Consider the following 18,121-nt stretch of genomic DNA (forward strand, 5'->3'; position numbering starts at 1 on the left):
TACCAGCTGTGAGAATATGGTTTCAACCCTAACAGTGATTTTTGAATAGTAGCTTGGGTTTGAGGTTTTTTTTTTTCAATTACGTTTCTTTTTCATGAAGTTCTTGTTCTGTTGCAGGCCATCAGAGAACTGATCTCGCGTGCATTTTTATGATATAGATAATGTGAGTTTTATTGGGCTCGCTTATTTAAGCATTGCTAAGTATTTCTTCCTGGATCCCAAAATAGTGTACAGCTGTTTTCAGCAATGTGTTCTTGGGCTCCCATTTCATTCCTGGGTGAGTTCACAGCATAGGTGATAATATGCTACACAGTCCTACTGCTGCCCGTGACCCTGTGAATGCCTGCTGTATCCACAGGCCCCTCTGAACAGGTGGCCAAAAAGTTTCCTTATGCCTGGGTCCCATGTGACACAGCCACCGCGGCCCATGGGCTGCCCAGAGGCCTGTGAGGTGACCTGATAGGGTAGCCCTGCATTCTAGACTGAATTGGGCTATATGAGCCAATAAAGCACGTTTCCCAGGGACAGGAGTGAGTATGGAATGCGCAGGGACATGGTTAGAGCGGCACAGAGATAGGGAGGCCCACGTGGGGAAGGTAATAAGCAGAACAGAGGCCTGCTGTGGAGAAGTTCCCCAGGGGTGAGAGGAGAAGCTGAGGCAGGGACAGGGGGTCACTGAATCACCATAATAGTGGAGCGGTGGAGTTGGGAGCTAAGCACACTTGTACCTGCAGTGGCATTCTGTTTGGCCATGAGACCTGACAGTTGTTTTGCTTTGACAGTGCTATTGTCTCTATGAGGCCTGGTTCCTGTGTGTTCTTATTTCTCTGTGTACTCATAGAATTAACTCCCTAGTAACTGAGGTAATCTGTAGGCATCTCTTTGTAACCTGTCTTTTTCAGGATTTTTTGCAAGTCACAGAAACACTCAAGGCAACAAGCAAAAAATTATATATTTATCATTATAATGATGGGGATAGTACCTGAAATTCCAGGATGGGACTGTAGATGGGTCTCATGAGGAGCGGCAGGACCCAGGAAGCCGAACCAGTGCTCAGGACCCAGACAGCCAGCTTCTCTCTGAATATTTTCCTCTTTCTCTCTTCGACCTCTGTTAGGGGTGATACGTGCTATACTCTTGGCTTAATAGGCCATGGCCTTCTTGGCGGATAAAAGTACATTAACTTGTAAAAGCAGAGACTCCTTGACCAGAGAAGTCTCCTACCTGGCTTAGGAACTCTGGAAAATTACTGAACTATACCGAACTAGATTTTTTTTTTTTTTAATGGCCTTTTCAAGCTCACTCTGTTCAGGAATTTTCCTGTCCCCACTTCCTGTAATGTCAACACTTAGTGGAAACAAAAGTAACTCCTTTTGACAAAAAGATTGATGGATCCCTGACCTAAGATGGTTGAAACTGCAGAAATTCTTTAAACCCAAATTTGCTACTTTCAGTGGGTATGCCAGTTAAAATGTTTCCTAACACTTTCAACTTCAATGACAAAGACTTGCCCATTGCACATTTTGGTTATATCTCAGTCTGTGACTTTGTTTTCCTGCTTTGTAGCATCTTATTATGGTCCTTTATTCCAAGTCTTGGGTCAGGGTGGACCCCGAGCAAAATTAGGAAGTGTACAGAGTTTGTTTTTCAGGTACCAGCCTTTTCCCCACAATAGGCAGTGTGAAAGAAATTGTGGATATTGGGGCCTATTTATAAGGTTAGCTCCAATTAGGATCATCTGTTAAAAAAAGAGAGAGAGAGAGAGAGAGACCACCCCCTCCAAAAAAAAAAAAAAATCACAACAAAGCCATAGATTTTAATCCTAATTCCACAACTCTGGATGGTGGGGAGGGCAATGCCCTATAAAACCATTTAGGGAATTATTTTATGTCAGATCCCCAAGTCACCTAGGGATTACTAAGGGTGAGGAAAATGAAAGTTCTTTGAGTTCTAGTTTTATCAACTGCTAAACAGCTTTCTTGGCTTTTGTTATCTGGTACTTTTATCAGTTATTTCTAAAATGCTATGCTTAGGAGGGTAAAGATGTAGTTTTTACTTAGAGTGAGGAAATAGTAAAATCTCTGGGAGATTTGTGACTTTAAAATAACTTAGGGGCGCCTAGGTGGCTGGCTCTTGATTTCGGCTCAGGTCATGATCTTGGGGTCCTGGGATCGAGCCCTGTGTCAGGCTCCGTGCTCAGTGGGGGGTCTGCTTGAGATTCTCTCTCTCCTTCTCCCTCTGGCCCTCCCCTCCCTGGCCCCCCCCCCCACTAGCATGCACACTCACTCTAAATTTTTTTTAAAAAACGAAAATAACTTAAATTTTATTATCAAAATGGGTTCTCAGTTATATTCTGTCAGAACTATTGTTTTTAGAATATACGGTTACAGAAAGTCATTTAAAGCTTTATTTCATATTTATTTGTTTCCCACCACTTATTACAACGTCCAACCTAATACTAATGCAATATTGGCACTCCCACTTTCGGTAAAACAGTTTTACAGAAATGTAGAGTTTAGTGTTAATATATATTCCTTTTTGAGCCACATCATTAGCAAAAGTTCACAACTACACAAGCCATTTAAGGAAAGCTCAAAACTACCAAAAGCACGCTCCAAAATCACATTTTTGGAAATACAAATTTAACTGTAGTGCCAAACATATACTTCAGTTTGCCCCAAGAAAAACATTTTCTAAAACAACAAATCTAAATTTGACACATCTATTGACAACAGTTTGTTTGAAATCACAATTATTAAGCTTACAGCACTAGCAAGTAGGAGCAGAGGATAGAAAATCAGAACCTTCCATCTGATTTCCAAGGGCAGAGATTAATTAGGTCACGCTCTTACAGGACTTAGGCACCCATTGGGTTTAAAGAAGTCAAGCAGGAAGATGATCTGGTAACAACTGCACACCCAGAGGTTAGGGATCTCATGTGGTATTTCTCCATTTTTTAGAAAGAGGGCACTGCTTACCAGAAAGAAATGGATTTCCTTGAAGGAAGAATTTCAGACACTGGCAGGTTCACAGATTTTTCAACAGGGGTCCTTCTCTGGGGCTTTCGAAATGACAAACGTGGCCACTTAGTCGGCCTGTGAGTAAGGCGAGTTCTTCACAATATTTGTGAAAGGTAACTTTGCTCAATTATCAATCAATCGTAGTCATAAGTAGAACTACATTAAGTCAGTAAGGGTTGACCCAGTAAGGCAAACACCCTGCCCCAGATGCTTACTCAGTACTTTATACTTGCTGACCCCAAAGCATTTTCATTGTAATTGCAGAGCTTTACAATGGAATAGAGCTTAATGAAAAAGGGCAGTCAGAAAAACCCTGCGAAGGTTTATTTTTTAGGACTTAGTTTCTTAAGAAACCTGCAGAAGAGATGTTTTATCTCTTCTTGATCCCCTTTTCATATGCAAAGTATAATCTCTAGATTTACACCACATAATAAACACAAACACAGTTTTATGCAAATCGCAGAAGTATAGAAGAAATTAGAAGCATAGATGTGATGGGAACAAATTACATTTTCCAGTGTCATCTTGTTTATTTCACCTTCTCTCCTAGTCAACCTCCCGTAGGACCCACTGACATACAGACGTGTCTTTCTACACGTAGTGGGGCTTCACTGTATTTAGAAAGCCCGATAACGATAATGTTTGTACGTTGACAAAAAATCGTGGTTTGTCTTTTACTTTATAAGGATCTTTCACTCCTCTAAGATTTCAGCACAATTCACAAACAACAAAAATCCTGACACCATACACCTACGCACAGCTCAGAGTCGGATACACATGCTGGGAGGAAAAATACCATTTTTAATTGAAAAGCTAGACTCTGTCATCTTCCTTCTTCACATTGCACCCAGCGAACAAGGTCACACTAATTTCAGACACCTGCGAGCTTCCAGCGCCTGGGACCCTTCCCATCACAGCCAGGTTGTTAAGGGGGGTATCGGCGGGAGGAGGGTCGGGCAGCTCTGCCTTGCAACAGAGTAACTGAGCTTTAAAATGCTGCTGGAAGGTTTTGCTCAGCCAGTAAAGAGCAAAGGGGTTTACACAAGAATTGCTGAAAGCCAGAACCCGAGAGAAAATGGTGACAATAAAATGAATGGCAGAGGGGTCCACGTAGGTTTGATAGGTGAATGAGTGGTAGAGGTACAAGAGGTGATTCGGCAACCAGCAGAGAGCAAACAGAGCTACCAGCACCAGTACGGTTTTGGCAATTCTCTTCCGGGATTCGATCTAGACAGGGGAGGGGGAAGAAAAATGACCACAAAAACAATCATTTAGCTGGCAGAGATTTTTAAAAGCCATTCTCTGGATTTACATAGAAATTTACAGTTAACAGGCTGGAGTCCTTTTGAGCATGCGTCTGAAAGAACTACTTGGGAGGTGTGGGAAGGCAGCCTGTGCCTATAGGATACAGCCAGTTAATTGGCATGGTAACCCACGATCTTGGTCTCATTAGCTCTAATGCACAGACTCCCAGCCCTGGTTTTGAGAGACTCTAGGATGCCTCCAATTATCTCAAGGAGTGTTGTGGAATTCTTAAAATTTTAATTTAATTAGAAATAGAGAGATGCTATACCAAACTGCTTTCACTGTATCGGCAGACGCTGACTAGGTTAGAATATTCTTCCGGGGGTTTATGGAAGTTGCCAAATCGGTACCCAAGGTGGTTTCTAATCTATGGGAATTCTGACCATACAGTTGAAGGAATAAAAACCAATGTGTCATCCTACCTACACCTGTGCAAATAATCCTGCCCGCACCTCTTCGTGAGAGAAATGAACCAGGTTAAGTGAAGACATTGCCTATGGTCACAGAGCAAAGAGAACTGTTCACATGGGCATTAAGTATGCCACTTTAGCCTCATGAGCACCCCTGCTGAACTAACTGAAGGGACTGGTCAAGAGGTCAATGGACGCATCTCCCCCCACCCCCAAGAAAGATAGAACTGTTGGGTTTTTTTTTTTTTTTAATCAAATGAACAACGTTTTGGCAAGATTCTTTTTTTCTGTTCATATTTATGGAAGGAGGGCACACCTGGCTCTTGCAATGGTCTTAATCAATCTTCTGTGAGTCACTGTGTTCTCCTGCCACTGGCACTTACCTTATCCCTTGAGCCCTCGGTTTGCTCATGTGTGCCTAAGTGGTTTGCACTGAATAATGTTAGGGCGTCTTGCCAGTTCTATTATCCCGTGTCTATCATTCTGTTACACTTTCTAAAACAAAAGATGCTTCCCTTCAGAGTCTCACCTTGAGTGCTGTTTCTCACTATTCCACAGGGTAAATAATTTTCGCTGCTCCCAAACTTCAGCTGTCCCCTTTCTAGCAATAGCAGCCCTAACATGCATTGAATGCTTACTGTGCACCAGGAACCATGTCAAGCATTTCATATATTATCACCCAGTCCCCATCTTCATTTTACAGATAGGGAAACAGGCTCAGAGAGGTTAAGTAACTTGCCCAAGATTGCTCAGCTAGTATGTGGTAGAGCCAGAATGAAATCCTGGGTCTGACACACTCCAGAGCCCGTGACCCGAACAAAAATACTGTACTGCTATTGCAGTTATTGCTCACAGGTGCACAAGTAGGAATTTCATTTCTAAATTCATGCATGAGTCCTGATTAATACATACCTGCTTGCGGGCATGGCTTTGTTCCTCAGTAGGGATGTTCAAGGTACTTTTGTAAAGAGTCCTAGCAATCAGAGAATAATAGACAGAGATAATCGAGAGTGGGATAATATAGAACACCAAGAAGCACAGCAGAGAATGTATCTCTTGCATGAGCTTCTCAGAAACAGGATAAGAGGTACACGCTTCAAGTGTCATATTTTTGTTGGGATCTTGAAGAGTATATACATTTGAAAATATAGCCTCTGGCAGAGCAATGATCATAGACACAATCCAGACGCAGCCAGCTTTGGCACAGGTCTTCAGGATGGCGTTGGGGGGCTGCCGCTCCAGTGGCTTCACAATCGCCTTGTATCTGAAACACATAACCATAGGCAAAGGTCAAAATAAATATCACAACTATGGACTCTTAGGGTTAGAAGTGACCTTAGTGGTCATCCAGTTCTGCCTCCTATCCACATGCATATAACCAAGTCAACATTAACCAACCGGAATCAGTTATGATTTCAAATATATAATACATCCCAGTATTTGATATTTATGCTAATCATCCTTTTCTCTTATTCACTAATAGGAAATATTTCAGATTTGCCATTTTATAATTTTGTGTGTAGATCCTCTATGTAGGACGAATACATTTTTTTCAGCATGATTTTTTGTATGATTGGGAGTAATTCATTACGTGTATATTACCTTACATGTTCTAAAAGACTTCCTTTTTGTATAAGTGACTGATTTTAAACCTAATTCTCCTTCCTTCATGAGTGAGCAGTCATCAACCTTCCTGTAAAAGATTTCCGGGAGTTCGTGCAGTGAAGAGAAGAGGGTTAATTTCTTCCCTGTTCATGAGCGCTACTTTGTTGCCCAAGCTGCTCTGTAGGTAGGTTTAGAGCAAGGCAAGGGTGAAACCGGACACCCTATGACCATGCAAAGGTGCCTCCTTATTCTGACAAATTCACCTTAAAATCTACAGCCTTTAACTAAATCTGCCCTCAAAGAGAATATAAAACCAGCCAAAGCAAAAATCCATAAAAGGCACAGGGGAAGGTTTTCCTCCTCTCAGATTCCAGAATCTGAAGAAGCTATTCCTTCTGGTCCTGCCAGGCATTGATTACTTAAAGGCTTCTTGCAGGCTTTTTTAAGCATCACTTCTAACATTTGGAGCCTCAATCCCCCCCTCCGCCCCCGCCGCCGCTTTCATAGTTATTCTACAATAGAAACACAGAAAAACACAGTACTTATAGACTGAAAATATCCTAACAGAGCCTGAATACACGGACTGCCAGAGGTTCTCACACGCTCTATCCATAGAGCTCTAAAAGTCAACCAGATTAATTTATTTCTCCGGGAACAAGACTGTCATTGAATGCCTATAAAGAAAACACAGACAATTAAGTGATGACATTACACTGAGTTACCAGGCAGCCGAAAACCTCGCCGTTTTTCTGCCACTGGTTAATTTGATGAATTTCAAATAATTTAGATGCATGCATCTTTTTACCATCCTTCCCGTAGACAGTAATGTGTATGTGGTCAATTTCACACCTATGCCGATGTTCTAATGTTAACAATATTGCACCACTAGGCTGCACTAATGTATAAAGCATGAATTGTTTTTCTTTTACACCTGGAACAATTTGCCTTACTTAATAAATAAACAGGGAGGGGGGAGAACACCGTTCAGAATTCTTTCAAGCAAACAATTACACTTCAAAGAGAATAAATTATTCCTAAAGCATACAATTTCAGCCTTTCCTCCGATGCTAACACAGGAATCTTAACATTCTTACACCAACTTTTATTTTCAAAGCCCCCCTCCTCCGATTTTCTAATCTTACATCCAGGTTACAGACTGTAAGAAAAGCAGAATAGTAGCCCGTAAATGCCAAGTACAAGCTTTCCTTTCTTTCTTTTTTCTTTTCTTCCTCTTCTTCTTCCTCTTCTTCTTCTTCTTCTTCTTATTTTTTTTTTTTTTTTTGCCTAATTTCACATCCTGGCAAATAAAACTGAGAAAAGAAACCCACCTGTCAGCGCTGAGAATTGTTAACGTGAACACTGATACACCAACAGAAGTGAGCCGGATAAAAGAAAGCACCTTACAGCCAATTCTCCCGAACAGCCATCCTTCTGCAAGGTAGTGGGTTGCATCCACTGGCACACAAGTTAGCAGAAGTAGCAGATCTCCAAAAGCCAGGCTGGTGATGAAAATATTTGGAACGGTTTGCATGGATTTAGTCTTGAAAAAGACTTTGATGAGAATAGCATTTCCAAGGATGCCCACTGAAATGATCACAGCATAAGTGATGTAGATGGCACACAGAGCTTCTATTCCTGGAGAGTTGTCTCCGGTCCGTCCTTTATTTGTGGTATCATTAGGAATGAGAGAGCTTGATGATTCTGTGTCATTTGTGATTGGAATTAAAGTCTCATTAGGTGACTGTGGCTGTCTTTGAGACATTTCTTCTGAAGACTCTGCCTTTAATATTTCTTCTGCTCAGTTTAAATGTAGTTGATTGTCACGTCTAAAGCCTACGTCTAGTAACGAGATAGTAGAACAGAGCAGAATGGCAAGCAAATTCAAGACACCCGGATACTCCTTTCCTTCAGTTGTTCTGTGTCTCCCAGCATGCTTGGCTAAATGCTTACCGATCTGGCATGGAAGGATGGGAGGTGGAGGAGTTTTATTGGTGTTTCCATGACAGAGGGAGGGGGGTTTGGGAAATGCTCTGCAGTTGCTTGTTCTTCCCTGTTGGGGAATCTTGTGAATAACTACTTATTATCAAATAACACTTATTGTTTATTAGAATCACCCTGTTTCCTTGTCTGGCCACGAAAATCTGTATAGGTCTTGTCCGTTTTTTCCCCCGAACTCATTCGTGTCTCTGCCATCAGAGGATGGTCTGATGCATTTTCTTTTACATGATCAATAAGTATGTGTGTCCCCTGAAGCACAAACTTGAATCCACTTCTCAAGATTTAATATCAGAGAGGCGCTGAAGCAACAAATCATTCACACTTGGACAGGGCTGATGTTACTCCCAAGGGGGAATAATTCAGGTGACCCTAGGCTTATCACCTCGCTCTGATACGGTAATTCCCCACTCTGTGCACGTTACCAGGGCCGTGCTGCAGAATGGCAAAGCAACCTCTAAGAGATGAAAAAAATCCAGGCAAACCACCAGTTGCTTTGTCTCTAAATGTCCCCAATCAAACAGTTTTTACTGTTTGGCTCTCTGTTTTAATGCCATATACATTTTTAAATGCTGTTTTGGGTTTCTGTCCTCAGCAACGGTTAAAATGAACCTGCTTTGTTCCAAAACAAAATAATGCAGGACCCTGCTCAGAGGTCCCAACACAAAAGGACTTGTAAGGATGAAAGTCATGCTTTTCAAATGAAGGAATGCCGTAGGTTACTCCAGAGAGGACGGGCACGTAGATGATGTTTACAGCAAGTGGAGGAAGGAGAAACGTAAGGCAATCACCTTAGTAGCAGTAAGAAAAGCCCCTTGTTGCAGAGAATGTAAGTATGTGATTTCTGTGTGTGTCTCTGGGGTGGGGGGGGTTGCTTGGGAGTGAGAGGCCCGCAGTCTGAAGGCATTTAATAATATAACCTGCTAAGAAATAGTCCCTGAAATGATCAGATTCAAAGGATGATCTCTCAGCTAGGAGAAACTCTGTGTAGGGAGGTTTTTTATAAATATGTCCATATCAGAGTTAGTCTGGGAAGTGAAATGAAAAACAGCAAAGTATTTGGCTAGCCAGTGAACAGAAGTAGCAAGCAAGGATTACTCTTTCTACCTGACAGAGTACGTGCAATAAATGCTACAGGGAAAGGGAATGGCATGAAGTGAATCAATTATTTGGTTAATTCGAGCCCCCCCCCCGCAAACCACACCCTTCCCCACCCTTTGTGAACTACCCCCCCCACTTGAATTACTACTCAGCCAAATAACTGTTCTTGATGGGAATGGGGAGGGGAAGTGTTTGGATAAACCCAACTCCCTTAGCTTTTAAGTATCCACACAAATAATTTCATGCACTGGGCTGGCTCTTTAAGATCATCTCTCCAGAAAACGGCTCTCTATACAGTTCCTATCTTGTTGTCACAAGCCAATGATAAAATCTCTCTGGGATTCCTGTGTGTCATGTAGCAAAGAGCAAACAGTATCTTCCAATTCACACCTCGGCGGATGGCCACACAGCACTGTTTCGTAAGAAACAAACTCTTGCGTATGCGTTCCAAAATTATCTGAATTCCAAAGATCTCAGGCATGCTTTCATGAAGCTGCAGCCCCCCCCCCACAGCGTGCCTTTCTTCCTCCCCGCTCCTCCTGGGCAGAGACAGCAGTGGTGTGGGGCTGCTGCTTGAGCAGTGGGGTTCTTGGATCTCTGGAATTCCAGAATTCCAGAATATCAGAGATGGAAGTGAACTGAGAGATGCTGAAAGCAAATCCTCTATTTTTCTCAGAGGCAGAAATGAGGTTCAGAGAGGGGGAAAGTATCTCAGGCAAGGTCACACAAGTTCCTCAGTAGCAGAGCTGAGATGAAGCAGGTTCTCTTTGAATTCTGAAAGGTTAAAAATCCGTGGCAAGAGCGAACAACACTCAGTTCCTGACAATGAGCCATATTTGCTCATGTGGCATCAGGGACTTCGGTTTTCTGTGTGTTCTGTTAATCAAAGGACACAGGCTTTCCAGGCTAACAAGCAAACGATGACAGATACAGATAACATCAATGCATTTGCCCCTCTCTCTACTTATTTTACCTTATAACTCACCCACGAAACATAACAATGTCTTGTTAATTGTTCCTAGTTAAAGTTGCAGGGCACTTAGCCTAGACAGAAGGATGAAATCCTTTGTTGTTCACGTTTAGCGTATAACTGGTCAGTATTATCATCCCAATTTTTCAAAACCAACTATTCCTCAGAGATTAAGCAATCATAATATGATCCTAATGTAGCCTTTTAACTCCAACTATGAGTTGGATATTGAACAAATAAGCTGCCAGTTTTCTGAGGTTGGGTTTCCTGGTTAGGTCCCATTCAGTGTTGCTAAAATCTTTTTTAAGATTTTAAAGGAGCTGGGGCTCTAAGGGGGCTGCAGAGCGCTTCTTTGCCTCTGAGGTGGGGGGGACGAGGGGGATTAGAAAGCAGTTGCTAGAGATTTGGCGCCAACGTTCTCAGCCATCAGTGAAGCAGAACAGTGGTTCCCAAAGTTTGGCTTGTGTCCGAATCACCAAGAAGGCTTATCAGAGCAGATTGCTGGATCTCACCTCCAGAGATTCTGATTTGGGTAGGTCTGGGGTGGGGCCCCAACATTTACATTGTTGTTGTTTTTTTTTTAAGATTTTATTTTGGTGGGTTTTTTTTTTAAGATTTTATTTTGAAGTCATCTCTACACCCAACGTGGGTCTTGAACTCACAACCCCAAGATCAAGAGTCACACGCTCTACCACTGAACCAGCCAGGTGCCCCCAAGTCTTTTTTTTTTAAAGTAAGCTCTACACCCAGTGTGGGGCTCAAACTCACGACCCCAAGATCAAGAGTTGCATGTTGGACTGACTGAGCCAGACAGGTGCCCCAAACATTTGCATTTCTAGCAAGTTCCCAGGGGATACTGACACTGCTGGTCAGGGACTACACTCCGAGAACCACTGATGCAGGACAAGAATAATCCACCTGTTCAAGAGAAGCATGGCTTTTCCTGATATTGAGATCAGAGAGATATATTTCTGTGGGTCTTCATTAAAGGCAAGGGAATTGATGTGATGAATACTTCAAACATCCTGCCTATATCTCTCAGTCCCTGGTAAGCCCTATTTCCAAGTCACCCAAGGGGCTTGGGGTGATCTTTCCAATGGGAGAAAGATGAAGTGGTTAAGCTTTTTGCCTACTACTCAAGCACAGTTTGTATATTTGAAAACTGACGAATGAATGAAAAACCAGACTTCTCAATCTGTAAGTCTCTAATTACAGAGGTTCCTTTTCAAAAAATAGTCTTATGCTGGAAAACAGGATGGATTTCTTTGTTATTAACTAACTGGGCTAGATCCATTGTGAGATGACACAATTTGACTTGTGGGCGTATTTGGATCTATGTAATAGTGATTCCTGTTGTCACGGTTCTGTTCTCCCTCATAATTTCTTGCTTCAAAAACTTGACCAGTACAGTTTCACATTTCCAGGGGAGACTGCTATTCAGAATGACCTCTGCAGAGACCAGGGAGAATAAAAAACCAACTATGCCAAGAGTAGAAATTCTAATCGACTCTTTTAAGTGGAATTTTTTGGTTAAAGCTAATTCTTGCCATGATTAAACCTAATGGCTCCCTAAAAGCAGACGTCCCGATCACTGTACTTGTCCATGCACACGTGCCCGATAGTGTGTGCTATGGTCCGTGTGACGTTCCACAATTATGTGAGATTGAAGCAGTTTTGCATCAGATAAAATGTTTAGACTTCCTGAATATTGAGGTATCAATTATGAAGGAAAGGACGTTATCTCTTAGCGCATTTCTACCTCTCTTCTCAGTGATTCCCCTTTTCCTAAAATTCTATTGCATCCCCCCTAATCATGTGTCCCATCCCCATGGGGCTTAGTTTCAGCCTCCTACAGGTTAATCCCTGCCACGGTGCTTCAGATCAATGGAGACCAGGTGGCCCCGCAGTTTCACTCCTACGTATCTACCCAAGATAAATGAACACCTGTGTCCCCCCTCCAAAGACTTGTACGCAAACGTGCATGGAAGCATTATTCACACACACACACACACAAAAATGGGAAACAACCAAAATGTCTATCACTTAGCAATTGGGTAAACAAAATGGGGCTTCTCCCCACAGTGGAATACTACTCAGCAATAAAAAAGAACAAACTATTTTTTTTAAATCCAGTTCGTTGGTTATCAATTTTACTCTTTTTATGAGACATAAATATTAACATTTTGTGTCTAGTTAGCTAGCAATATGAATCCCTTTCACGATCTATCATTTGTAGTGGGAACTGTTCTAAATAAGAATGATGACTTGCAAAATTAGAAGTCGCAGATTATCAGAGACACAAGTGATTAAATGCATTTTTGTTATTCGCCTGTCAGCTTCACTGTACGATTGGAATAGCTTGAGGAGGCTGATTTTCCTACATATTAACACTAAACTTTTATGAGTTCAGACTGGTCACTAATTCCAAGTAAGAACAAACTACTGATACAGGTTACAACCTGGATGAATCTCCAACATATGCAATGAAAGACACCACATCTCCTCTGTATGATTCCTTAATATGACATTTCTAGAAAAGACCAAACGCTAGTCATGGAAGGCACGTCAGTGGTCGCTAGGTTTGGAGGTTGGAGCCAGGGTGACTGCTAAGGAGCCCAAGGGAAAATTGGGGGATAATGGAAGTGTTCTAAAATGATGTTGTGATGAGAGTCGCATGACTGCATAAATTTATTACAAGTCAAACTGTACACTTAAAATGGGTGAACTCATGGTAGGTAGATTATACCTCACCTCAAGAAAGCTGAAAAAAAGAGCAAACAAACAGTAAGGCTGGATGCTGTTAAGGGATAGAGCTGAGGAAGACATTTCTCACCCCAGGGATGGTGGAGTGCGATGGTCTCCCCCGTGCTCGGAACAGTCTGACTTTGCCCCCCCAGCATTCTGCCAGGACTAGCGCTCATGCTTCAGGAAGATACCAAGATGAACAGAACTCAGCGTTTGTCCTCCAAGAACTTAATGAGAGAGAGAACAGGAGGACAGAAATAACCAAGAAATCCAAATTTCTCTGGCTCCTACACATACTTGTTCACACAGGATCTTTAGCTTCTTGGGACGTCCTTTATTTATCTCAAGCCCTTCTGGCAGACCCTGAGAATGGGGGTCTTACCTGTCGTTGGAGACTAAGGTTGTGCTAGAGTCAGTGGCCATTGGTTAATCCAAGTCTTTCATAGGGTCTGTGCTCTTGAACACATATATTCCCGCCCACACAATCGCCGCTCCGCTGGGGGCCCCACACTCTGCCTTGCAGTCTCCACATCACTCTGCTGGGCCTTGTAGTTTTCCCCAGTGCCCCACCACGGCAGTCCCTCCCCAGGGACCACCACTTGTATGCTGGGCGATGCTGGTGTGACAGGGTGTGGTAAGCCTGCCAAGGAAAAATAAGGTCTCCTTAAATCTTCAAAGTTCCCATCGCAAGAAAAAAAAAATTATTTTCGTAACTGTGTGTGGTAACAAATGCGAACTAGACTTTTTTTCTTTTTTAAAATATTTTCCCTCTTACTTACTTACTTTATTTATTTTTTTTGTTGAAGTCTAAGTGACACACAATGTTACATTAGTTTCAGGTATACCTCGTAGTGATTGGACAAGTCTATACATTATGCTGTGCTCAGTGCACGCGTAGCTCCCATCTGTCCCCATGAAACATTGTTACAATACCATTGACTGTATTCCTTGTGCTGTAACTTTTATCCCCATGACTTGCTCATTCCATTAGACTTACTGTGGTGGTCCTTTTACAATATGTACAAATATTGAATCATTATGTTGTATACCTGAAGCTACCATAATGCTTTATGTTGATGATACCTCAATATAAAGCCTCTTATCTTTCAGTATCCAAGTTACAACGGCATGGAGGATACCCCTATATACACCCACTGTTTCTAGGAAGAATTTTTACAGTTCTCCTCCTTAAACAGACCCAAGAATCTCTCGGGTTGCTTCCCCATAGGCCCGAATCAGTCTTTTATTTGTTCAATCCAATCTGCTGGGTTATTGGCCACTTAATCTTGCCTCTTGAAATGAACTTCACAACTGGTAACATCAATGTGGTCCTGCTTGCAGGCCTCAGTTGACTGATTCAGTTATCCCCAGTTCCAGATGAGGAAGCTGTTGAACCCAGGTAGCTGGTTCTAGAGTCAGTGCTCAGAACCACTACCCCCCTTGAACAGAGATGGTTCCCACCAAGCCGTTAGCGCTGACTGGTTCCAGCTTAGAATGCTGACTCCATCCATCCTCATTAAGATGGTTTTTCAAGGTGTCATCTCCATTCTGTCAGACTCAGAGCAGAAGTGTCCTAAAGAAAGACTGCCTGGGCCCCTAAGTGTTCTAACTGTTTAGTGGCTTAGATATAGTTCTTTCCTTTGGGGATGACTGCATGTCCTGAACCAGACCCAGTCTAGTGACCTGGACTCTGATTATCAGTGTGGATCGCCCATCCACATTCTCTTTCAATGGAAAGGCTCCTCTCAGATCCCCCACCTTGGTCCCTCTCTGCAATTTGGCCTCATTTGGGACTATCCCAGGCCATTAGACATTGTTTATGGCTTTGGACTTCAGCGGGCTGTATTATGAAGAGGGGGTCAGGATCTCATTCCCTTTGCCACCATGAGAATCCTTCCTGGATGTAAATAGGTGCCTGGATAGGACACAGACATGCATCACGGGGGCTGGGCTGGGGCAGATTCAGATAATAGCCATCATGTTGTACCCCAACTTACTGCTTCCTACTTCAAACTTGGGTTTTGTGCCTGATCAACTCTGTCATGCTTTGTGATTTCCTCCCCTCAGGAGGATTTTTTAATTTTTAATTTTATTTTTTAAAAGATTTTATTTATTTATTTGAGAGAGAGAGAGAGAACAAAAGGAAGAGAGAGAGAGCACAAGTGGGGTGAGGGGCAGAGGGAGAAGCAGACTCCCCACTGAGCAGGGAGCCCGACACAGGGCTCATTCCTGGGACTCTGGGATCATAACCTGAACCGAAGGCAGATGCTTAAGCGACTGAGCCACTCAGGTACCCCAGGAGGATTTTTTAAAAATTTTTAAATTCTTTTTTATTTTTAAAGATTTATTTATTTATTTGAGAGAGAGACAGCATGAGCTGGGGGGAGCAGAGGGAGAGAGAGTGAATCTCAAGCAGGTTCCCCACTGAGCACAGAGCCAGACACGGGGCTCCATCTCACGACCCTGAGACCATGACCCGAGCCAAAATCAAGAATCAGACACTTAAGTGACTGAGCCACCCAGGCGCCCCCCCCTCCAGGAGGATTTATCTTCTCACCACTGTTTCCCCGACTGCCGAGTATGTCTGAGCCCCAGCAAGGGTCACAACCGCGGCTCAAACTAGAACCCATGTCACAAGTGAGGTAGAAAATAAATTCTATCATGGTTCAGAGGGAAGAGAGATCACATAAAGTTGGGGGAGACTCTGAAGGATTTCAGTGGGTAGAGATAGGGGACAGGAAAGAAGTCATACATAAAAATAAACAGCGAAGACACAGGGGTGGAAGTGTTTGGGGGCATGTTCCGGGACTAAACAGTCCAGTTTGGCTGAAGTGTGGCTGTGAATAGAGAAACAAAGCAGAATACCCTGGCAAGGCAGGTTGAGGTTAACCCGCAGAAAACATCTCAAGGCTGTGGGCTGAGACTGCACTTAGTTCAATAGGCAATAAGAAGTTATTTCAGGTCCCCTCTCCACAATCTCAGACCAGAAACCCAGGGGCATTCTCATAGATTTTGGTCAGCACTTTAGGGATACAGCAGCTACACTACGCTTGTGGCTAGGCTGTGCAGTTGGGCAAATTCAAGTGGGTGTTTGGATTATCTTGGCTTCTTTAAAAACATACAAGGCATACCTTGTCCCTCACGAGGAGCACTGACCCACGCTGAAGGGGTATACCCTGCAGACTGGTCGTGTCCCTGGAATCATTTTTGAGCATCACCTTGACCTGCCCGTACCTCATCTTATCTTTGACCACATTGTGTCCTTACTTGGTCTTAAAATCAAGTCTTGTTTTGCTTTTGCAGTCCCCCTTGCTCTGGGTCCACTCAGGACACGCAATGCTTGTGGGAGTAACAGTGAGGAGCTGGAAATGAAGAGAAGCTTCAAAGAGGGTTCCTAAGGCCACACCAATTTATAAAAAAGCCTGTTTGCTGGAGCTGATGGTAGAAGAGAGAACCTATATAAAGGTGGTGAAAGTGTTCTGGCTAAAATAAAAATAGTCCCTGGGTTCAAATATAAAGAGCAGAATATGCATTTCCTTTGTCTTCTTATTTGACCACAACCAGCATTATGTTGGGTGGCTTGATCTGAGGTGGAACCACAGCCACCAAGCACTTGAGCACTGCGCCGGCTGTATGCTGGGTGCTATAAAATATGCCTACTGTATGCCTACTGTATACTGGGTGCTACAGTACAGTATATGCCTACTGTATGCTGGGTGCTATAAAATATGTTATCTCATTTAATCCAGAGCCAGCTTTGAGAAGTAGATGATCTGCTTTTGCATTTTAGTGGTAAAAAAACTAAGGCTCATAAGGTAAAGAAATTTGCTTAAGGTCACACACATTGGTAAATGGAAGAGCCAGAATTCAAATCCGGAGCCTGCTGGTATAAAGGTCTATTTTCTTTGTATTCATCTACAAGGCCAGACAGAAAAGGAAGAAGCATAACTATGAGCTGGAAACAAGACAAGATCAGATGCAAGAAATGCAGGCTGGTCACAGTTGGGTCCGGACAGGCACCTGGTACACAATACAGGGACACATGCGACTGTTTAAAAGGTCTCTAGGATCCTACTTTTTGAGTAGTGACCTGAAAGGTCTTCAGCTGAGATTCCTTTGGCACCTTCTTGGGACCCTACCCCCCCACCCCCAGTCCCTTGTGAGCAGCTTTGACGAGCTGGATCTGGCCTGGTTTCTCTGAGTTGGGCTCACATTTGGGGGAACAAGTGGATAATAAAGCTAAGCAGCTAGAGCTTCTTAACTGATTCTAGGAGGAAGGAGAGTTGTGTATGTCAGAGAACATGGAATACATAAAAGGGGGAGGATGAAGATTGGTGATTCAGAGCTAGTTTAGGGAATCTTCCAGAACCTCATAGTAACATTTCAAACCTATGAGTCACCCTCCTCCTCCCCCCACCAAGAAACAAGAGGGAGCAAAATGAAGGATACTTTGTAAATTACCAAGAGAAGGATTTGGACAGGCTTACCTCAAGAAGCAAGAAAAGTCTCAAATACACAACCTAGCCTTACCCTTAAAGGAGCTAGAAAAAGAATAGCAAATAAAGCCTAAAGCCAGCAGAAGAAGGAAATAATAAATATTAGAGCTGAAATAAGTGAAACAGAAACAAACAAACAACAACAACAACAACAACAAAAAACAGTAGAATGGATTAATGAAACTAAGAGCAGGTTCTTCAAAAGAATTTAACAAAATTGATAAACCCATGGCCAGACTTATCAAAAAGAAAAGAGAAAGGACCCAAATAGATAAAATCACGAATGAAAGAGGAGAGATCACAACCAACACCACAGAAGTACAATTATAAGAGAATACAATGAAAAATTATATGCCAACAAACTGGGCAACTTGGAAGAAATGGACCTACAAACTACCAAACTGAATTCCTAGAAACCTACAAACAACCAAAACTGAAACAGGAAGAAATAGAAAATTTGAATAGCTCCATAAC

General features: G+C 42.7%; 1 protein-coding gene across 1 annotated transcript; it reads right to left on the reverse strand.

Moving 5' to 3' along the window:
• Positions 1–3,833: 3,833 nt before the first annotated feature.
• BRS3 (bombesin receptor subtype 3) lies at positions 3,834–8,102 on the reverse strand. Its single transcript, XM_028094105.1, has 3 exons — positions 7,669–8,102; positions 5,648–5,999; positions 3,834–4,247 (listed from the first exon to the last, which is right to left on the reverse strand). The coding sequence occupies exons 1-3, from the start codon at positions 8,100–8,102 to the stop codon at positions 3,834–3,836; spliced, it is 1,200 nt and encodes a 399-aa protein (XP_027949906.1).
• Positions 8,103–18,121: the final 10,019 nt, after the last annotated feature.

This window comes from Eumetopias jubatus, unplaced genomic scaffold, assembly GCF_037043125.1.
Source record: "Eumetopias jubatus isolate StellerSeaLion01/CBP00866 unplaced genomic scaffold, mEumJub1_p1.0 scaffold_11, whole genome shotgun sequence".
Taxonomy (NCBI): Eukaryota; Metazoa; Chordata; class Mammalia; order Carnivora; family Otariidae; genus Eumetopias; species Eumetopias jubatus.

What these genes read in the sequence shown, in the direction of transcription:
- BRS3 (XM_028094105.1), bottom strand. Translation starts at nt 8,102, where the DNA reads ATGTCTCAAAGACAGCCACAGTCACCTAATGAGACTTTAATTCCAATC. An exon ending in ACAATTCTCAGCGCTGACAG is followed by an intron (nt 6,000 to 7,668) that starts GTGGGTTTCTTT and finishes TATGTGTTTCAG; the next exon opens with ATACAAGGCGATTGTGAAGC. An exon ending in AAAGCCATGCCCGCAAGCAG is followed by an intron (nt 4,248 to 5,647) that starts GTATGTATTAAT and finishes TCCCCTGTCTAG; the next exon opens with ATCGAATCCCGGAAGAGAAT.